Below are 23,509 nucleotides of genomic sequence, written 5' to 3' on the forward strand. Positions count from 1 at the left end.
AGGCTAGCGGGGGCGGGAGAGGCTGGCGAGGGCGGGAGAGGCCAGTGAAGGCAGATGACACTGGTGGGTGCGGGAGAGGCCAGTGGAGGCAGATGAGGCTGGTGGGTGCGGGAGAGGTTAGTGGAGGCAGATGAGGCTGGCGAGGGCGGGAGAGGCTGGCGAGGGCGGGAGAGGCTGGCGAGGGCGGGAGAGGCTGGCGGGGGCGGGAGAGGCTGGCGGGGGCAGGAGAGGCTGGCGGGGGCAGGAGAGGCTGGCGGGGGCAGGAGAGGCTGGCGGGGGCAGGAGAGGCTGGCGAGGGCAGGAGAGGCTGGCGGGTGCAGGAGAGGCTGGCGAGGGCGGGAGAGGCTGGCGGGGGCGGGAGAGGCTGGCGGGGGCAGGAGAGGCTGGCGGGGGCAGGAGAGGCTGGCGGGGGCAGGAGAGGCTGGCGGGGGCAGGAGAGGCAGATGAGGCCGGTGTTTATAATAAAATATAAATATTTATTGGTACGATCTCCCCTCCCCCCATTAGTCCTGTCCGGGTCTGATGCGTTTCGGGCCCCCTCGCTCCTCCATCTCGGGGTCCTCTGTGTGGTAGGCATCTCCGGGGGTCCCCTCTTTGGCCGCCCTGTCGCCCTCCTCCGGGAAGTTGCCGCCCTCCTCCAGGACCCGTCGCACGGTCACATTGATGCGCGAGCTCCGCAGGTAGGCCTCACAGACCTCCCAGTCCGGGGGCGAGCACGGCTCCATCAGGGGGCTGGTGTCCTCAGTGGATGGGGGCACAGACAGGCAGGGGGGCAGCACACCCCCTCCTGGGTGGCGCAGGATCCGTGGCACCGCATGGTACAGCAGGCGGCTGGCACCAGACATGACCATGATGTCCCCACTGTGCATCATCATGGGGGTGGGGGCCGCGTCCCTGCTGAGACCCCCCAGTAAGAATATACTGGACTGTCCGAAGCTGCAACGACAGAAGAAGAGAAATCACGGAAAAGGACCACGCGGTGCGAGGCCAGAGCCTCATCATGTGCCGCTGAGCCTCCGCTCCAGACACGGCGGCCTCCGCTCCGGACACGGCGGCTCCACCTAGTGGCCAGCAGCCACATTGCCACCACCTCATTATACGTATCATACACAGGACACACCGCATAATCAGTAAGAGGAGAGATGGGGGGCCGTCAGCAAGACCCTCAGTGTGGGAGGGGCAGAGACTGGCCAGTGCTGCCTGTCCATACCCCGGCCACGAGGGCAGCACTGACAGGCACAGACGGGGGAGGGGAGCCGGACCCCTCTCTGGCAGATCTGGCCCACCCACTCTAAGGTCAGACAGAACCCGACTCGGCTCCACCTTGCTGATGGTTTCCGTATCCCAGCAGGGTGGATTCTCTGTGCTGCACAGAGTGCGGGGGAGGGGGGGACCCCGAGGACGCACCTGAAGGACAGGAGGGGGCTTGTGTGGTCCAGCTCCGACTCATCCACGTGGATGCCCAGGGACGAGTCCATGTGGTAGTAGTTCAGGATCCCGGCCTCAGCCTTGAAGTTTGGGAAACCGCAGGCAAGTGACACGCAGCGCGACAGCTCCGCCAAATCCACGGGGAACGCGCTCCGCTGCTCCTTGTAGTATTTCTACAGGGAAGAAGGAAGCAATGAGAAGCCAGGTCCACAGCACCGCCCCCGAGGAGCAAAGAAAAGGATCCGCCCTCCTCCTCTGCCCCGGCATAGCCCCGCCCTCCTCCTCTGCCCCGGCATAGCCCCGCCCTCCTCCTCTGCCCCGGCATAGCCCCGCCCTCCTCCTCTGCCCCGGCATAGCCCCGGCCTCCTCCTCTGCCCCGGCATAGCCCCGCCCTCCTCCTCTGCCCCGGCATAGCCCCGCCCTCCTCCTCTGCCCCGGCATAGCCCCGCCCTCCTCCTCTGCCCCGGCATAGCCCCGCCCTCCTCCTCTGCCCCGGCATTGCCCCGCCCTCCTCCTCTGCCCCGGCATAGCCCCGCCCTCCTCCTCTGCCCCGGCATAGCCCCGCCCTCCTCCTCTGCCCCGGCATAGCCCCGCCCTCCTCCTCTGCCCCGGCATAGCCCCGCCCTCCTCCTCTGCCCCGGCATAGCCCCGCCCTCCTCCTCTGCCCCGGCATAGCCCCGCCCTCCTCCTCTGCCCCAACAGAGCCCCGCCCTCCTCCTCTGCCCCAACAGAGCCCCGCCCTCCTCCTCTGCCCCAACAGAGCCCCGCCCTCCTCTGCTCAGGTATAACCCAGTCCTCCTCCTCTGCCCCAACATAGCCCCGCCCTCCTCCTCTGCCCCAACATAGCCCCGCCCTCCTCCTCTGCCCCAACATAGCCCCACCCTTCTCTGCCCCAACATAGCCCCGCCCTTCTCCTCTGCTCCAACATAGCCCCGCCCTCATCCTCTGCCCCAACATAGCCCCGCCCTTCTCCTCTGCCCCAACATAGCCCCGCCCTCATCCTCTGCCCCAACATAGCCCCACCCTTCTCCTCTGCCCCAACATAGTCCCGCCCTCCTCCTCTGCCCCAACATAGCCCCGCCCTTCTCCTCTGCCCCGGCATAGCCATACATTCTGATGGTATAGCCCCGCCCTCGCCCTTCTCTGTCACCCAGCATAGCCCTACATTCTGATGGTATAGCCCCAACCTCCTGTACCCAGCATAGCCCTACATTCTGATGGTATAGTCCCGACCTCTTGTACCCAGCATAGCCATATATTCTGATGCTATAGCCCCGCCCTCCAATGTCAGCCAGCATAGCCCTACATTCTGATGGTATAGTCCCGCTCTCCTATCACCCAGCATAGCCCTACATTCTGATGGTATAGCCCCGCTCTCCTGTCACCCAGCATAGCCATATATTCTGATGGTATAGCCCCGCTCTCCTGTCCCCCAGCATAGACCTACCTTCTGATGGTATAGCCCCGCTCTCCTGTCACCCAGCATAGCCATATATTCTGATGGTATAGCCCCGCTCTCCTGTCACCCAGCATAGCCATATATTCTGATGGTATAGCCCCGCTCTCCTGTCACCCAGCATAGCCATATATTCTGATGGTATAGCCCCGCTCTCCTGTCACCCAGCATAGCCATACATTCTGATGGTATAGCCCCGCTCTCCTGTCACCCAGCATAGCCATACATTCTGATGGTATAGCCCCGCTCTCCTGTCACCCAGCATAGACCAACATTCTGATGGTATAGCCCCGCTCTCCTGTCACCCAGCATAGCCATATATTCTGATGGTATAGCCCCGCTCTCCTGTCACCCAGCATAGCCATATATTCTGATGGTATAGCCCCGCTCTCCTGTCACCCAGCATAGCCATACATTCTGATGCTATAGCCCCGCTCTCCTGTCACCCAGCATAGCCATATATTCTGATGGTATAGCCCCGCTCTCCTGTCACCCAGCATAGCCATACATTCTGATGGTATAGCCCCGCCCTCCTCCTCTGCCCCGGCATAGCCCCGCCCTCCTCCTCTGCCCCGGCATAGCCCCGCCCTCCTCCTCTGCCCCGGCATAGCCCCGCCCTCCTCCTCTGCCCCGGCATAGCCCCGCCCTCCTCCTCTGCCCCGGCATAGCCCCGCCCTCCTCCTCTGCCCCGGCTTAGCCCCGCCCTCCTCCTCTGCCCCAACAGAGCCCCGCCCTCCTCCTCTGCCCCAACAGAGCCCCGCCCTCCTCTGCTCAGGTATAACCCAGTCCTCCTCCTCTGCCCCAACATAGCCCCGCCCTCCTCCTCTGCCCCAACATAGCCCCACCCTCCTCCTCTGCCCCAACATAGCCCCACCCTTCTCTGCCCCAACACAGCCCCGCCCTTCTCCTCTGCTCCAACATAGCCCCGCCCTCATCCTCTGCCCCAACATAGCCCCGCCCTTCTCCTCTGCCCCAACATAGCCCCGCCCTCATCCTCTGCCCCAACATAGCCCCACCCTTCTCCTCTGCCCCAACATAGTCCCGCCCTCCTCCTCTGCCCCAACATAGCCCCGCCCTTCTCCTCTGCCCCGGCATAGCCATACATTCTGATGGTATAGCCCCGCCCTCGCCCTTCTCTGTCACCCAGCATAGCCCTACATTCTGATGGTATAGCCCCAACCTCCTGTACCCAGCATAGCCCTACATTCTGATGGTATAGTCCCGACCTCTTGTACCCAGCATAGCCATACATTCTGATGCTATAGCCCCGCCCTCCAATGTCAGCCAGCATAGCCCTACATTCTGATGGTATAGTCCCGCTCTCCTATCACCCAGCATAGCCCTACATTCTGATGGTATAGCCCCGCTCTCCTGTCACCCAGCATAGCCATATATTCTGATGGTATAGCCCCGCTCTCCTGTCCCCCAGCATAGACCTACCTTCTGATGGTATAGCCCCGCTCTCCTGTCACCCAGCATAGCCATATATTCTGATGGTATAGCCCCGCTCTCCTGTCACCCAGCATAGCCATATATTCTGATGGTATAGCCCCGCTCTCCTGTCACCCAGCATAGCCATATATTCTGATGGTATAGCCCCGCTCTCCTGTCACCCAGCATAGCCATACATTCTGATGCTATAGCCCCGCTCTCCTGTCACCCAGCATAGCCATACATTCTGATGGTATAGCCCCGCTCTCCTGTCACCCAGCATAGACCAACATTCTGATGGTATAGCCCCGCTCTCCTGTCACCCAGCATAGCCATATATTCTGATGGTATAGCCCCGCTCTCCTGTCACCCAGCATAGCCATATATTCTGATGGTATAGCCCCGCTCTCCTGTCACCCAGCATAGCCATACATTCTGATGCTATAGCCCCGCTCTCCTGTCACCCAGCATAGCCATATATTCTGATGGTATAGCCCCGCTCTCCTGTCACCCAGCATAGCCATACATTCTGATGGTATAGCCCCGCCCTCCTCCTCTGCCCCGGCATAGCCCCGCCCTCCTCCTCTGCCCCGGCATAGCCCCGCCCTCCTCCTCTGCCCCGGCATAGCCCCGCCCTCCTCCTCTGCCCCGGCATAGCCCCGCCCTCCTCCTCTGCCCCGGCATAGCCCCGCCCTCCTCCTCTGCCCCGGCATAGCCCCGCCCTCCTCCTCTGCCCCGGCATAGCCCCGCCCTCCTCCTCTGCCCCGGCATAGCCCCGCCCTCCTCCTCTGCCCCAACAGAGCCCCGCCCTCCTCCTCTGCCCCAACAGAGCCCCGCCCTCCTCTGCTCAGGTATAACCCAGTCCTCCTCCTCTGCCCCAACATAGCCCCGCCCTCCTCCTCTGCCCCAACATAGCCCCACCCTCCTCCTCTGCCCCAACATAGCCCCACCCTTCTCTGCCCCAACATAGCCCCGCCCTTCTCCTCTGCTCCAACATAGCCCCGCCCTCATCCTCTGCCCCAACATAGCCCCGCCCTTCTCCTCTGCCCCAACATAGCCCCGCCCTCATCCTCTGCCCCAACATAGCCCCACCCTTCTCCTCTGCCCCAACATAGTCCCGCCCTCCTCCTCTGCCCCAACATAGCCCCGCCCTTCTCCTCTGCCCCGGCATAGCCATACATTCTGATGGTATAGCCCCGCCCTCGCCCTTCTCTGTCACCCAGCATAGCCCTACATTCTGATGGTATAGCCCCAACCTCCTGTACCCAGCATAGCCCTACATTCTGATGGTATAGTCCCGACCTCTTGTACCCAGCATAGCCATACATTCTGATGCTATAGCCCCGCCCTCCAATGTCAGCCAGCATAGCCCTACATTCTGATGGTATAGTCCCGCTCTCCTATCACCCAGCATAGCCCTACATTCTGATGGTATAGCCCCGCTCTCCTGTCACCCAGCATAGCCATATATTCTGATGGTATAGCCCCGCTCTCCTGTCCCCCAGCATAGACCTACCTTCTGATGGTATAGCCCCGCTCTCCTGTCACCCAGCATAGCCATATATTCTGATGGTATAGCCCCGCTCTCCTGTCACCCAGCATAGCCATATATTCTGATGGTATAGCCCCGCTCTCCTGTCACCCAGCATAGCCATATATTCTGATGGTATAGCCCCGCTCTCCTGTCACCCAGCATAGCCATACATTCTGATGGTATAGCCCCGCTCTCCTGTCACCCAGCATAGCCATACATTCTGATGGTATAGCCCCGCTCTCCTGTCACCCAGCATAGACCAACATTCTGATGGTATAGCCCCGCTCTCCTGTCACCCAGCATAGCCATATATTCTGATGGTATAGCCCCGCTCTCCTGTCACCCAGCATAGCCATATATTCTGATGGTATAGCCCCGCTCTCCTGTCACCCAGCATAGCCATACATTCTGATGCTATAGCCCCGCTCTCCTGTCACCCAGCATAGCCATATATTCTGATGGTATAGCCCCGCTCTCCTGTCACCCAGCATAGCCATACATTCTGATGGTATAGCCCCGCCCTCCTCCTCTGCCCCGGCATAGCCCCGCCCTCCTCCTCTGCCCCGGCATAGCCCCGCCCTCCTCCTCTGCCCCGGCATAGCCCCGCCCTCCTCCTCTGCCCCGGCATAGCCCCGCCCTCCTCCTCTGCCCCGGCATAGCCCCGCCCTCCTCCTCTGCCCCGGCATAGCCCCGCCCTCCTCCTCTGCCCCAACAGAGCCCCGCCCTCCTCCTCTGCCCCAACAGAGCCCCGCCCTCCTCTGCTCAGGTATAACCCAGTCCTCCTCCTCTGCCCCAACATAGCCCCGCCCTCCTCCTCTGCCCCAACATAGCCCCACCCTCCTCCTCTGCCCCAACATAGCCCCACCCTTCTCTGCCCCAACATAGCCCCGCCCTTCTCCTCTGCTCCAACATAGCCCCGCCCTCATCCTCTGCCCCAACATAGCCCCGCCCTTCTCCTCTGCCCCAACATAGCCCCGCCCTCATCCTCTGCCCCAACATAGCCCCACCCTTCTCCTCTGCCCCAACATAGTCCCGCACTCCTCCTCTGCCCCAACATAGCCCCGCCCTTCTCCTCTGCCCCGGCATAGCCATACATTCTGATGGTATAGCCCCGCCCTCGCCCTTCTCTGTCACCCAGCATAGCCCTACATTCTGATGGTATAGCCCCAACCTCCTGTACCCAGCATAGCCCTACATTCTGATGGTATAGTCCCGACCTCTTGTACCCAGCATAGCCATACATTCTGATGCTATAGCCCCGCCCTCCAATGTCAGCCAGCATAGCCCTACATTCTGATGGTATAGTCCCGCTCTCCTATCACCCAGCATAGCCCTACATTCTGATGGTATAGCCCCGCTCTCCTGTCACCCAGCATAGCCATATATTCTGATGGTATAGCCCCGCTCTCCTGTCCCCCAGCATAGACCTACCTTCTGATGGTATAGCCCCGCTCTCCTGTCACCCAGCATAGCCATATATTCTGATGGTATAGCCCCGCTCTCCTGTCACCCAGCATAGCCATATATTCTGATGGTATAGCCCCGCTCTCCTGTCACCCAGCATAGCCATATATTCTGATGGTATAGCCCCGCTCTCCTGTCACCCAGCATAGCCATATATTCTGATGGTATAGCCCCGCTCTCCTGTCACCCAGCATAGCCATACATTCTGATGCTATAGCCCCGCTCTCCTGTCACCCAGCATAGCCATATATTCTGATGGTATAGCCCCGCTCTCCTGTCACCCAGCATAGCCATACATTCTGATGCTATAGCCCCGCTCTCCTGTCACCCAGCATAGACCTATATTCTGATGGTATAGCCCCGCTCTCCTGTCACCCAGCATAGACCTACATTCTGATGGTATAGCCCCGCTCTCCTGTCACCCAGCATAGCCATATATTCTGATGCTATAGCCCCGCTCTCCTGTCACCCAGCATAGCCATACATTTTGATGGTATAGCCCCGCTCTCCTGTCACCCAGCATAGCCACACATTCTGATGGTATAGCCCCGCTCTACTGTCACCCAGCATAGCCATATATTCTGATGGTATAGCCCCGCTCTCCTGTCACCCAGCATAGCCATACATTCTGATGCTATAGCCCCGCTCTCCTGTCACCCAGCATAGCCATATATTCTGATGGTATAGCCCCGCTCTCCTGTCACCCAGCATAGACCTACATTCTGATGCTATAGCCCCGCTCTCCTGTCACCCAGCATAGCCATATATTCTGATGGTATAGCCCCGCTCTCCTGTCACCCAGCATAGCCATACATTCTGATGGTATAGCCCCGCTCTCCTGTCACCCAGCATAGCCATATATTCTGATGGTATAGCCCCGCTCTCCTGTCACCCAGCATAGCCATATATTCTGATGGTATAGCCCCGCTCTCCTGTCACCCAGCATAGCCCTACATTCTGATGCTATAGCCCCGCTCTCCTGTCACCCAGCATAGCCATACATTCTGATGGTATAACCCCGCTCTCCTGTCACCCAGCATAGCCATACATTCTGATGCTATAGCCCCGCTCTCCTGTCACCCAGCATAGACCTACATTCTGATGCTATAGCCCCGCTCTCCTGTCACCCAGCATAGCCATATATTCTGAGGGTATAGCCCCGCTCTCCTGTCACCCAGCATAGCCATATATTCTGATGGTATAGCCCCGCTCTCCTGTCACCCAAAATAGCCATATATTCTGATGGTATAGCCCCGCTCTCCTGTCACCCAGCATAGCCATATATTCTGATGGTATAGCCCCGCTCTCCTGTCACCCAGCATAGCCATATATTCTGATGGTATAGCCCCGCTCTCCTGTCACCCAGCATAGCCATATATTCTGATGGTATAGCCCCGCTCTCCTGTCACCCAGAATAGCCATATATTCTGATGGTATAGCCCCGCTCTCCTGTCACCCAGCATAGCCATATATTCTGATGGTATAGCCCCGCTCTCCTGTCACCCAGCATAGCCATATATTCTGATGGTATAGCCCTGCTCTCCTGTCACCCAGCATAGCCATATATTCTGATGGTATAGCCCCGCTCTCCTGTCACCCAGCATAGCCCTACATTCTGATGCTATAGCCCCGCTCTCCTGTCACCCAGCATAGCCATATATTCTGATGGTATAGCCCCGCTCTCCTGTCACCCAGAATAGCCATATATTCTGATGGTATAGCCCCGCTCTCCTGTCACCCAGCATAGCCCTACATTCTGATGCTATAGCCCTGCTCTCCTGTCACCCAGCATAGCCACATATTCTGATGGTATAGCCCCGCTCTCCTGTCACCCAGCATAGCCCTACATTCTGATGCTATAGCCCCGCTCTCCTGTCACCCAGCATAGACCAACATTCTGATGCTATAGCCCCGCTCTCCTGTCACCCAGCATAGCCATATATTCTGATGCTATAGCCCCGCTCTCCTGTCACCCAGCATAGACCAACATTCTGATGCTATAGCCCCGCTCTCCTGTCACCCAGCATAGCCATATATTCTGATGGTATAGCCCCGCTCCCCTGTCACCCAGCATAGCCATACATTCTGATGCTATAGCCCCGCTCTCCTGTCACCCAGCATAGCCATACATTCTGATGCTATAGCCCCGCTCTCCTGTCACTCAGCATAGCCATATATTCTGATGGTATAGCCCCGCTCTCCTGTCACCCAGCATAGCCATATATTCTGATGGTATAGCCCCGCTCTCCTGTCACCCAGCATAGCCATACATTCTGATGCTATAGCCCCGCTCTCCTGTCACCCAGCATAGCCATACATTCTGATGGTATAGCCCCGCTCTCCTGTCACCCAGCATAGACCAACATTCTGATGGTATAGCCCCGCTCTCCTGTCACCCAGCATAGCCATATATTCTGATGGTATAGCCCCGCTCTCCTGTCACCCAGCATAGCCATATATTCTGATGGTATAGCCCCGCTCTCCTGTCACCCAGCATAGCCATACATTCTGATGCTATAGCCCGCTCTCCTGTCACCCAGCATAGCCATATATTCTGATGGTATAGCCCCGCTCTCCTGTCACCCAGCATAGCCATACATTCTGATGGTATAGCCCCGCTCTCCTGTCACCCAGCATAGACCTACATTCTGATGGTATAGCCCCGCTCTCCTGTCACCCAGCATAGCCATATATTCTGATGCTATAGCCCCGCTCTCCTGTCACCCAGCATAGCCATACATTCTGATGGTATAGCCCCGCTCTCCTGTCACCCAGCATAGCCATACATTCTGATGGTATAGCCCCGCTCTACTGTCACCCAGCATAGCCATATATTCTGATGGTATAGCCCCGCTCTCCTGTCACCCAGCATAGCCATACATTCTGATGCTATAGCCCCGCTCTCCTGTCACCCAGCATAGCCATATATTCTGATGGTATAGCCCCGCTCTCCTGTCACCCAGCATAGCCATACATTCTGATGCTATAGCCCCGCTCTCCTGTCACCCAGCATAGCCATATATTCTGATGCTATAGCCCCGCTCTCCTGTCACCCAGCATAGCCATATATTCTGATGGTATAGCCCCGCTCTCCTGTCACCCAGCACAGCCATATATTTTGATGGTATAGCCCCGCTCTCCTGTCACCCAGCATAGACCTACATTCTGATGCTATAGCCCCGCTCTCCTGTCACCCAGCATAGCCATATATTCTGATGGTATAGCCCCGCTCTCCTGTCACCCAGCATAGCCATATATTCTGATGGTATAGCCCCGCTCTCCTGTCACCCAGCATAGCCATATATTCTGATGGTATAGCCCCGCTCTCCTGTCACCCAGCATAGCCCTACATTCTGATGCTATAGCCCCGCTCTCCTGTCACCCAGCATAGACCAACATTATGATGCTATAGCCCCGCTCTCCTGTCACCCAGCATAGCCATATATTCTGATGCTATAGCCCCGCTCTCCTGTCACCCAGCATAGCCATATATTCTGATGCTATAGCCCCGCTCTCCTGTCACCCAGCATAGCCATATATTCTGATGGTATAGCCCCGCTCTCCTGTCACCCAGCATAGCCATATATTCTGATGGTATAGCCCCGCTCTCCTGTCACCCAGCATAGCCATACATTCTGATGGTATAGCCCCGCTCTCCTGTCACCCAGCATAGCCATACATTCTGATGGTATAGCCCCACTCTCCTGTCAGCCAGCATAGCCCTACATTCTGATGGTATAGCCCCGCTCTCCTGTCACCCAGCATAGCCATATATTCTGATGCTATAGCCCCGCTCTCCTGTCACCCAGCATAGCCATATATTCTGATGGTATAGCCCCGCTCTCCTGTCACCCAGCATAGCCATACATTCTAATGGTATAGCCCCGCTCTCCTGTCACCCAGCATAGACCAACATTCTGATGGTATAGCCCCGCTCTCCTGTCACCCAGCATAGCCATATATTCTGATGGTATAGCCCCGCTCTCCTGTCACCCAGCATAGCCATATATTCTGATGGTATAGCCCCGCTCTCCTGTCACCCAGCATAGCCATACATTCTGATGCTATAGCCCCGCTCTCCTGTCACCCAGCATAGCCATATATTCTGATGGTATAGCCCCGCTCTCCTGTCACCCAGCATAGCCATACATTCTGATGCTATAGCCCCGCTCTCCTGTCACCCAGCATAGACCTACATTCTGATGCTATAGCCCCGCTCTCCTGTCACCCAGCATAGACCTACATTCTGATGGTATAGCCCCGCTCTCCTGTCACCCAGCATAGACCTACATTCTGATGGTATAGCCCCGCTCTCCTGTCACCCAGCATAGCCATATATTCTGATGCTATAGCCCCGCTCTCCTGTCACCCAGCATAGCCATACATTTTGATGGTATAGCCCCGCTCTCCTGTCACCCAGCATAGCCATACATTCTGATGGTATAGCCCCGCTCTACTGTCACCCAGCATAGCCATATATTCTGACGGTATAGCCCCGCTCTCCTGTCACCCAGCATAGCCATACATTCTGATGCTATAGCCCCGCTCTCCTGTCACCCAGCATAGCCATATATTCTGATGGTATAGCCCCGCTCTCCTGTCACCCAGCATAGACCTACATTCTGATGCTATAGCCCCGCTCTCCTGTCACCCAGCATAGCCATATATTCTGATGGTATAGCCCCGCTCTCCTGTCACCCAGCATAGCCATATATTCTGATGGTATAGCCCCGCTCTCCTGTCACCCAGCATAGCCATATATTCTGATGGTATAGCCCCCGCTCTCCTGTCACCCAGCATAGCCATATATTCTGATGGTATAGCCCCGCTCTCCTGTCACCCAGCATAGCCCTACATTCTGATGCTATAGCCCCGCTCTCCTGTCACCCAGCATAGCCATACATTCTGATGGTATAACCCCGCTCTCCTGTCACCCAGCATAGCCATACATTCTGATGCTATAGCCCCGCTCTCCTGTCACCCAGCATAGCCATATATTCTGATGGTATAGCCCCGCTCTCCTGTCACCCAGCATAGCCATATATTCTGATGGTATAGCCCCGCTCTCCTGTCACCCAACATAGCCATATATTCTGATGGTATAGCCCCGCTCTCCTGTCACCCAGCATAGCCATACATTCTGATGCTATCGCCCCACTCTCCTGTCACCCAGCATAGCCATATATTCTGATGGTATAGCCCCGCTCTCCTGTCACCCAGCATAGACCTACATTCTGATGCTATAGCCCCGCTCTCCTGTCACCCAGCATAGCCATATATTCTGATGGTATAGCCCCCGCTCTCCTGTCACCCAGCATAGCCATATATTCTGATGGTATAGCCCCGCTCTCCTGTCACCCAGAATAGCCATATATTCTGATGGTATAGCCCCGCTCTCCTGTCACCCAGCATAGCCATATATTCTGATGGTATAGCCCCCGCTCTCCTGTCACCCAGAATAGCCATATATTCTGATGGTATAGCCCCGCTCTCCTGTCACCCAGCATAGCCATATATTCTGATGGTATAGCCCCGCTCTCCTGTCACCCAGCATAGCCATATATTCTGATGGTATAGCCCTGCTCTCCTGTCACCCAGCATAGCCATATATTCTGATGGTATAGCCCCGCTCTCCTGTCACCCAGCATAGCCATATATTCTGATGCTATAGCTCCGCCCTCCTGACACCCAGCATAGCCCCGCCCTCCTGATGCTTAGCCCCGCCCTCACCTTTGTGTCCCAGTCATACTGGTAGCCGAGCGTCACCCAGCATAGCCATACATTCTGATGGTATAGCCCCGCTCTCCTGTCACCCAGCATAGCCATATATTCTGATGGTATAGCCCCGCTCTCCTGTCACCCAGCATAGCCATACATTCTGATGGTATAGCCCCGCTCTCCTGTCACCCAGCATAGCCATATATTCTGATGTTTAGCCCCGCCCTCTGTCACACCATAGCCCCGCCCTCCTGATGCTTAGCCCCGCCCTCACCTTTGTGTCCCAGTCATACTGGTAGCCGAGCGTCACCCAGCATAGCCATATATTCTGATGGTATAGCCCCGCTCTCCTGTCACCCAGCATAGCCATATATTCTGATGCTATAGCCCCGCTCTCCTGTCACCCAGCATAGCCATATATTCTGATGGTATAGCCCTGCTCTCCTGTCACCCAGCATAGCCATACATTCTGATGGTATAGCCCCGCTCTCCTGTCACCCAGCATAGCCATACATTCTGATGGTATAGCCCCGCTCTCTTGTCACCCAGCATAGCCATACATTCTGATGGTATAGCCCCGCTCTCCTGTCACCCAGCATAGCCATACATTCTGATGGTATAGCCCCGCTCTCCTGTCACCCAGCATAGCCATACATTCTGATGGTATAGCCCCGCTCTCCTGTCACCCAGCATAGCCATACATTCTGATGGTATAGCCCCGCTCTCCTGTCACCCAGCATAGCCATATATTCTGATGCTATAGCCCCGCTCTCCTGTCACCCAGAATAGCCATATATTCTGATGGTATAGCCCCGCTCTCCTGTCACCCAGCATAGCCATATATTCTGATGGTATAGCCCCGCTCTCCTGTCACCCAGCATAGCCATACATTCTGATGGTATAGCCCCGCTCTCCTGTCACCCAGCATAGCCATACATTCTGATGCTATAGCCCCGCTCTCCTGTCACCCAGCATAGCCATACATTCTGATGGTATAGCCCCGCTCTCCTGTCACCCAGAATAGCCATATATTCTGATGGTATAGCCCCGCTCTCCTGTCACCCAGCATAGCCATATATTCTGATGGTATAGCCCCGCTCTCCTGTCACCCAGCATAGCCATACATTCTGATGGTATAGCCCCGCTCTCCTGTCACCCAGCATAGCCATATATTCTGATGCTATAGCCCCGCTCTCCTGTCACCCAGCATAGCCATACATTCTGATGGTATAGCCCCGCTCTCCTGTCACCCAGCATAGCCATACATTCTGATGGTATAGCCCCGCTCTCCTGTCACCCAGCATAGCCATACATTCTGATGGTATAGCCCCGCTCTCCTGTCACCCAGCATAGCCATATATTTTGATGCTATAGCCCCGCCCTCCTGTCACCCAGCATAGCCCCGCCCTCCTGATGCTTAGCCCCGCCCTCACCTTTGTGTCCCAGTCATACTGGTAGCCGAGCGTCACCCAGCGCAGCTTCTCCAGCAGCGTCTTCTTCTCGCTGCGTCTCTGCGATGATTTCCTCCTGCCAGACAATAGTGGGCGGAGTCAGACTTGTGGACAACCAATGAGGTGTGAGCGTCTGTGGCGTGCGTCTCACCGGAGCTGGGCGTGGCTTCCGTCCCACAGGTCGCCAGCGCCGCGCATGTGCAGGTCCAGGTTACACACGTTGGGTTTCCGTGGATACAGCTTCAGACACTGCCGCACCCAGCGATGCTGCCAGCCGGGCAGGAAGGGGTTAACGATGAAGAGGAAACCTAGAGAGGCACGGCGTCAACCAATAGGACGCGCCCAAACCACTGTCTCCGCCCCTCCTGTCACGCCCGCCGTCTCTACTAGTGATGTGTCGTTCGCGAACGAGCCGATTCTTTGAGCCGGCTCTTTGAAGTGAACGATATGAGCCGAATCATCAAAGTGAACGAGCCATAAAGAGCCGCTTTTTTTTTTTTTTCTCTCTGCTTCAGGGGGAAGTAGGAGATAAGGAGAAGAGTAAAGTAAACACAAGCTCTGGGCAGGAGCTGACACTTAAAGCTATACACACATAGTGGTTCTTCCTTAGTTCAGTGGGCACAATTGAGTACCAGGGAATGATGTGCTAGGGTTAAGTTTTCTGACCTCGACTGGCACATATGGTAATGTGTAGGAGGAGAGGGGCTCAGCTTGTTTGCTGATAACAATGATCATCTTCTCTAGGTATTATAGTCAGGGTTCAGGACCACTACAGTAAAGACCTGACCAGTTGTTGGGTAATAGCATTTTAGACCAAACATATGTAAAGAAGTGTATACAGCTTCAATCATTGTATAGAGTTAATAGAAGTTAGCACTTAGTGTCCAGTGTGTGCACAGAACAGATGACCCCTGACATGTTCATTTAACCCTGTAAGGTTTTCTTTCTGACCTAAAAAAGAGAAAATCATTGATAATAAGCCATGTCTCCATTCCTTCAATGTTTAGTGGAAGCTGCTGTGTGTGTGTGTGTGTGTGTGTCTGTGTGTGTGTGTGTGTGTGTGTGTGTGTGTGTGTGTGTGTGTGTGTATTTTTTTTTGTGACCACAATTGATATTTTTTTACTAGTTTGGTGACTACATACAACATATTCATTAGCCTCTATATGCATGTGTCTGTGGCGTTGTGGTGTCACAATTCTCGCAGTTAAGACTTTTTTTCTATTTCTGTTAACAAATCCTGGTATTTTTAGATGTAAATAGATCTGACATCTGCACGCATCTATAAAACACTTTTTTTTGTATCGCTTCCTAATTATCAGTGGCGTAACTAGAGTCTGGTGAGCCACAGTGTGAAATGTAGACCTGGGCACTCCCCCACCTGTCACACTCCGCGCGCACACATGTTGGTCAGATCATATGTATGGGCCCCGTGTATATATGTCCCTTATCCTGGTATATATGGTGTTCTCCTCCCACCACAATAGTCATCCAATTATTATAACGCATCCCCATATTCCTCCATGTATCACAATGTACCCTCAGTCATTTATATATTATAATGCATCCCATAGTCATCCAATTATAATAATGCACCCCCATTATCCTCCATATAGTATAATACTGCCTCACAGCCCTCCATATAGTATAATGCAGCCTCACAGCCTTCCACATAGCATAATGCAGCCTCACAACTCGCCATAGACTATAATGCACCCCCCTCCTCCCCCATAATCCTCTGGCGAGCGTGTACTCATTAAAAAATAAATCTGTACTTACCTCTCCTGGTTTCCCCGCAGCTTAATGTGACTCACGATATCGCCACAGCGATGTCACTGTGGCGATATTGTGAGTGCATCGCCACGTGTGACCCGGCAAAATCGCCCCACAATTTATCGCTGGTCGCAGTCGCGAAGTTTTCGGTCCGGACCGAAAACCACGCAACTGCAATCTAGCGACATCGCTGCATGTGACACCTTCACACCAGCGACTTCAGGAGCTGCACTATAGCTCCTGGAGACACTGGTGTGATGCTATGGCATCACACAGCGACATTGCAGGAGACGTCGCAGGTGAGATCGTCACATATGACATCTCACCCGTGACGTTGATGCGGTGGGCGGGGTCACACGGTCATCAGCGACGTTGCCCACCACATTGACATGTGTGACAGGGCCCTTACTTTAATTCAGAGATGGGAAACTTCAGGTCTTGAGTGCCACACACAGTGTAGATGATTCAATTATCAACTGTGCAATACTAAAGACCCCGTCAGACAGGGAGGTATCACTGGCGATGCTGCAACTTAGTAGGCATGGTCAAGTTACAATGACATCGCCCGTGTGTCGCCTCGTGTGACAGGGCAGTTTCCCGCTGCCACCGCTCATCTCCTGAATTCGGAGGTTGCCTAGCACTGCTGGGAAACCTGGCGATGAGGAGCAGGCGATCTGAACACATTGCCGCGTGTGACGCAGCAATAGTGCTCTGACACATGACGGGAGCCATACAAAGTATAGCTCCCTGCCTCGCCTGGACTACAGGCATGTTCAGAGGCGATCCTCCACCAGTGTGACGCAGCAATAGTGTTCTGACACATGACGGGAGCCATACAAAGTATAGCCCCCTGCCTCGCCTGGACTACAGGCATGTTCAGAGGCGATCCTCCACCAGTGTGACGCAGCAATAGTGTTCTGACACACGACGGGAGCCATACAAAGTATAGCCCCCTGCCTCGCCTGGACTACAGGCATGTTCAGAGGCGATCCTCCACCAGTGTGACGCAGCAATAGTGTTCTGACACATGACGGGAGCCATACATAGTATAGCTCCCTGCCTCGCCTGGACTACAGGCATGTCCAGAGGCGATCCTCCACCAGTGTGACGCAGCAATAGTGCTCTAACACATGACGAGAGCCATACATAGTATAGCTCCCTGCCTCGCCTGGACTACAGGCATGTCCAGAGGCGATCCTCCACCAGTGTGACGCAGCAATAGTGTTCTGACACATGACGAGAGCCATACATAGTATAGCTCCCTGCCTCGCCTGGACTACAGGCATGTCCAGAGGCGATCCTCCACCAGTGTGACGCAGCAATAGTGCTCTGACACATGACGGGAGCCATACAAAGTATAGCTCCCTGCCTCGCCTGGACTACAGGCATGTTCAGAGGCGATCCTCCACCAGTGTGACGCAGCAATAGTGCTCTGACACATGACGAGAGCCATACATAGTATAGCTCCCTGCCTCGCCTGGACTACAGGCATGTCCAGAGGCGATCCTCCACCAGTGTGACGCAGCAATAGTGTTCTGACACATGACGAGAGCCATACATAGTATAGCTCCCTGCCTCGCCTGGACTACAGGCATGTTCAGAGGAGATCCTCCACCAGTGTGACGCAGCAATAGTGCTCTGACACATGACGGGAGCCATACAAAGTATAGCCCCCTGCCTCGCCTGGACTACAGGCATGTTCAGAGGCGATCCTCCACCAGTGTGACGCAGCAATAGTGCTCTGACACACGACGGGAGCCATACAAAGTATAGCCCCCTGCCTCGCCTGGACTACAGGCATGTTCAGAGGCGATCCTCCACCAGTGTGACGCAGCAATAGTGTTCTGACACACGACGGGAGCCATACAAAGTATAGCCCCCTGCCTCGCCTGGACTACAGGCATGTTCAGAGGCGATCCTCCACCAGTGTGACGCAGCAATAGTGTTCTGACACACGACGGGAGCCATACAAAGTATAGCCCCCTGCCTCGCCTGGACTACAGGCATGTTCAGAGGCGATCCTCCACCCAGTGTGACGCAGCAATAGTGTTCTGACACACGACGGGAGCCATACAAAGTATAGCCCCCTGCCTCGCCTGGACTACAGGCATGTCCAGAGGAGATCCTCCACCAGTGTGACGCAGCAATAGTGCTCTGACACACGACGGGAGCCATACAAAGTATAGCCCCCTGCCTCGCCTGGACTACAGGCATGTTCAGAGGCGATCCTCCACCAGTGTGACGCAGCAATAGTGCTCTGACACACGACGGGAGCCATACAAAGTATAGCCCCCTGCCTCGCCTGGACTACAGGCATGTTCAGAGGCGATCCTCCACCAGTGTGACGCAGCAATAGTGCTCTGACACATGATGGGAGCCATACAAAGTATAGCTCCCTGCCTCGCCTGGACTACAGGCATGTTCAGAGGCGATCCTCCACCAGTGTGACGCAGCAATAGTGCTCTGACACACGACGGGAGCCATACAAAGTATAGCTCCCTGCCTCGCCTGGACTACAGGCATGTTCAGAGGCGATCCTCCACCAGTGTGACGCAGCAATAGTGTTCTGACACACGACGGGAGCCATACAAAGTATAGCCCCCTGCCTCGCCTGGACTACAGGCATGTTCAGAGGAGATCCTCCACCAGTGTGACGCAGCAATAGTGCTCTGACACATGACGGGAGCCATACAAAGTATAGCCCCCTGCCTCGCCTGGACTACAGGCATGTTCAGAGGCGATCCCTCCACCAGTGTGACGCAGCAATAGTGCTCTGACACATGACGGGAGCCATACAAAGTATAGCTCCCTGCCTCGCCTGGACTACAGGCATGTTCAGAGGCGATCCTCCACCAGTGTGACGCAAGCAATAGTGTTCTGACACATGACGGGAGCCATACAAAGTATAGCCCCCTGCCTCGCCTGGACTACAGGCATGTTCAGAGGCGATCCTCCACCAGTGTGACGCAGCAATAGTGTTCTGACACACGACGGGAGCCATACAAAGTATAGCCCCCCTGCCTCGCCTGGACTACAGGCATGTCCAGAGGAGATCCTCCACCAGTGTGACGCAGCAATAGTGTTCTGACACACGACGGGAGCCATACAAAGTATAGCTCCCTGCCTCGCCTGGACTACAGGCATGTTCAGAGGCGATCCTCCACCAGTGTGACGCAGCAATAGTGCTCTGACACATGACGGGAGCCATACAAAGTATAGCTCCCTGCCTCGCCTGGACTACAGGCATGTTCAGAGGGCGATCCTCCACCAGTGTGACGCAGCAATAGTGTTCTGACACACGACGGGAGCCATACAAAGTATAGCCCCCTGCCTCGCCTGGACTACAGGCATGTTCAGAGGCGATCCTCCACCAGTGTGACGCAGCAATAGTGTTCTGACACACGACGGGAGCCATACAAAGTATAGCCCCCTGCCTCGCCTGGACTACAGGCATGTCCAGAGGAGATCCTCCACCAGTGTGACGCAGCAATAGTGCTCTGACACACGACGGGAGCCATACAAAGTATAGCCCCCTGCCTCGCCTGGACTACAGGCATGTCCAGAGGAGATCCTCCACCAGTGTGACGCAGCAATAGTGCTCTGACACACGACGGGAGCCATACAAAGTATAGCCCCCTGCCTCGCCTGGACTACAGGCATGTTCAGAGGCGATCCTCCACCAGTGTGACGCAGCAATAGTGCTCTGACACACGACGGGAGCCATACAAAGTATAGCTCCCTGCCTCGCCTGGACTACAGGCATGTTCAGAGGCGATCCTCCACCAGTGTGACGCAGCAATAGTGCTCTGACACACGACGGGGAGCCATACAAAGTATAGCCCCCTGCCTCGCCTGGACTACAGGCATGTTCAGAGGCGATCCTCCACCAGTGTGACGCAGCAATAGTGCTCTGACACACGACGGGAGCCATACAAAGTATAGCCCCCTGCCTCGCCTGGACTACAGGCATGTTCAGAGGAGATCCTCCACCAGTGTGACGCAGCAATAGTGCTCTGACACACGACGGGAGCCATACAAAGTATAGCTCCCTGCCTCGCCTGGACTACAGGCATGTTCAGAGGCGATCCTCCACCAGTGTGACGCAGCAATAGTGCTCTGACACACGACGGGAGCCATACAAAGTATAGCCCCCTGCCTCGCCTGGACTACAGGCATGTTCAGAGGCGATCCTCCACCAGTGTGACGCAGCAATAGTGTTCTGACACATGACGGGAGCCATACAAAGTATAGCCCCCTGCCTCGCCTGGACTACAGGCATGTTCAGAGGCGATCCTCCACCAGTGTGACGCAGCAATAGTGTTCTGACACACGACCGGGAGCCATACAAAGTATAGCCCCCCTGCCTCGCCTGGACTACAGGCATGTTCAGAGGCGATCCTCCACCAGTGTGACAGTACCATAAGGAAATCCTGAACACATGACCTGCACCCTCCAGACCTGGAGTTCCTCACCTCTGCTTTAGTTGATCAATGTGTGATTGCTGTAGGGCCGCACCCGACACCTCGGATGATCAGCTCTTCTTAATGTTGGCCAGATTTGCTGTTTATGAAGGTGCTCCATCTTGTATGTAGTGACAGCGGCTAGATACCGCACATCCGCCCTCCAGCCATCACACATTGATTAGCTATAGTAAGGGTATGTGCGCACGTTGCTTTTTACCTGCTTTTTACCTGCTTTTTTGCTGCTTTTTCTTCTGCGCTGTTTAATGCCAAAATGGATGTGTTCTTCCATTCAAGCAAAGTCTATGGGAATTTGGGTTTCTTGTTCACACTATGTTGTTCAAAATGCTGCCTTTTTGTGGCAGAACTTTGGTCAAAAACTCAGCTTTTCAAAGAAGCAACATGTCAATTGTTTTTGCCATTTGGGGTTTTGCACTGCAAAGCTGAGTTTTTTGACCAAAGTTCTGCCACAAAAAGGCAGCATTTTGAACAACATAGTGTGAACAAGAAACCCAAATTCCCATAGACTTTGCTTGAATAGAAGAACACATCCATTTTGGCATTAAACAGCGCAGAAGAAAAAGCAGCAAAAAAGCAGGTAAAAAGCAGGTAAAAAGCAACGTGCGCACATACCCTTAGGCCAGACCATCAATGTTAGTCAGGACAACCTCTATACATTTGTTTTATGTGCAATACTACCTCAATGACATTTATTGTCACTTAACTGTTAAAAAAGTTGGTATGTAACTAGTGTTGCATTGCCATATTGTGTTCCACTTGCTGGGATTTGTAGTGCTGTGCACCACCAGCAGAAGTTGGACCCATGCTATGTTAGCATTTAAACATTTCTGTTCCAGGTTGTGTTGAAATAAACTGATTTTGCTATTCAGTATCCTATGCTTCCATATGTTGGTGTGCGTACAGTGTGTGTACAATGTGTGTATGTACAATGTGTGTCCTTTGTGTTCAGTATGTACAGTGTGTGTGTACAATGTGTGTATGTATGTGTGTCCTTTGTGTTCAGTATGTACAGTATGTGTGTACAATGTGTGTATGTGTGTCCCTTGTGTTCAGTATGTACAGTGTGTGTGTGTACAATGTGTGTATGTGTGTCCCTTGTGTTCAGTATGTACAGTGTGTGTGTACAATGTGTGTATGTGTGTCCTTTGTGTTCAGTATGTACAGTGTGTGTGTGTACAATGTGTGTATGTGTGTCCCTTGTGTTCAGTATGTACAGTGTGTGTGTGTACAATGTGTGTATGTGTGTCCCTTGTGTTCAGTATGTACAGTGTGTGTGTGTACAATGTGTGTATGTGTGTCCCTTGTGTTCAGTATGTACAGTGTGTGTGTGTACAATGTGTGTATGTGTGTCCCTTGTGTTCAGTATGTACAGTGTGTGTGTACAATGTGTGTATGTGTGTCCTTTGTGTTCAGTATGTACAGTGTGTGTGTGTACAATGTGTGTATGTGTGTCCCTTGTGTTCAGTATGTACAGTGTGTGTGTACAATGTGTGTATGTGTGTCCTTTGTGTTCAGTATGTACAGTGTGTGTGTACAATGTGTGTATGTGTGTCCCTTGTGTTCAGTATGTACAGTGTGTGTGTACAATGTGTGTATGTGTGTCCTTTGTGTTCAGTATGTACAGTGTGTGTGTACAATGTGTGTATGTGTGTCCCTTGTGTTCAGTATGTACAGTGTGTGTGTACAATGTGTGTATGTGTGTCCCTTTGTGTTCAGTATGTACAGTGTGTGTACAATGTGTGTATGTGTGTCCTTTGTGTTCAGTATGTACAGTGTGTGTGTACAATGTGTGTATGTGTGTCCCTTGTGTTCAGTATGTACAGTGTGTGTGTACAATGTGTGTATGTGTGTCCTTTGTGTTCAGTATGTACAGTGTGTGTGTACAATGTGTGTATGTGTGTCCTTTGTGTTCAGTATGTACAGTGTGTGTGTACAATGTGTGTATGTGTGTCCCTTGTGTTCAGTATGTACAGTGTGTGTGTACAATGTGTGTATGTGTGTCCTTTGTGTTCAGTATGTACAGTGTGTGTGTACAATGTGTGTATGTGTGTCCCTTGTGTTCAGTATGTACAGTGTGTGTGTACAATGTGTGTATGTGTGTCCCTTGTGTTCAGTATGTACAGTGTGTGTGTACAATGTGTGTATGTGTGTCCTTTGTGTTCAGTATGTACAGTGTGTGTGTACAATGTGTGTATGTGTGTCCTTTGTGTTCAGTATGTACAGTGTGTGTGTACAATGTGTGTATGTGTGTCCCTTGTGTTCAGTATGTACAGTGTGTGTGTACAATGTGTGTATGTGTGTCCTTTGTGTTCAGTATGTACAGTGTGTGTGTACAATGTGTGTATGTGTGTCCCTGTGTGTTCCTGTGTTCAGTATGTACAGTGTGTGTGTACAATGTGTGTATGTGTGTCCTTTGTGTTCAGTATGTACAGTGTGTGTGTGTTGCACATATAGTGACAGGCAGCACAGTAATTGCAACTCGCCTTTATTTTCAGGAATTATAATCTTTTGTAGGAGCGACACATATCAGAGCACTGACTAATGTAGAAAGGACATGTACAAAAAACACCACATAAAAGAGGAGCGAGGGCCCTGTCCAGAAGAGCTGACAATCTGAGGAAACGGAAACAATAATGCTAAAAACTGTTTTTACTGCTTCACTAGATACATACAAGGGTGTAGAATGAGGTTCCCAATGTACAGGGGAGGTTCTGTATCATCACAAGGTGGAGCAGAGGGGTTTTTTTTAAAAAAAGAGCCGTTTTTTGAGCCGAAA

General features: G+C 54.0%; 1 protein-coding gene across 1 annotated transcript in view; it reads right to left on the reverse strand.

The window, feature by feature from the left end:
* Positions 1-455: 455 nt before the first annotated feature.
* ALKBH1 (alkB homolog 1, histone H2A dioxygenase) overlaps positions 456-23,509 on the reverse strand; it is a 25,109-nt gene continuing 2,055 nt past the window's right edge. Inside the window, exons 3-7 of the mRNA XM_075330950.1 lie at position 21,346; positions 14,634-14,790; positions 14,465-14,558; positions 1,408-1,601; positions 456-936 (exon numbers count right to left, since the gene is read on the reverse strand). Coding sequence (XP_075187065.1) covers positions 504-936; positions 1,408-1,601; positions 14,465-14,558; positions 14,634-14,790; position 21,346 — 879 coding nt within the window. The 3' untranslated portion in view covers positions 456-503. The remainder of the gene's footprint in view (positions 937-1,407; positions 1,602-14,464; positions 14,559-14,633; positions 14,791-21,345; positions 21,347-23,509) is intronic.

Source organism: Anomaloglossus baeobatrachus, chromosome 12 (genome assembly GCF_048569485.1).
Source record: "Anomaloglossus baeobatrachus isolate aAnoBae1 chromosome 12, aAnoBae1.hap1, whole genome shotgun sequence".
Taxonomy (NCBI): Eukaryota; Metazoa; Chordata; class Amphibia; order Anura; family Aromobatidae; genus Anomaloglossus; species Anomaloglossus baeobatrachus.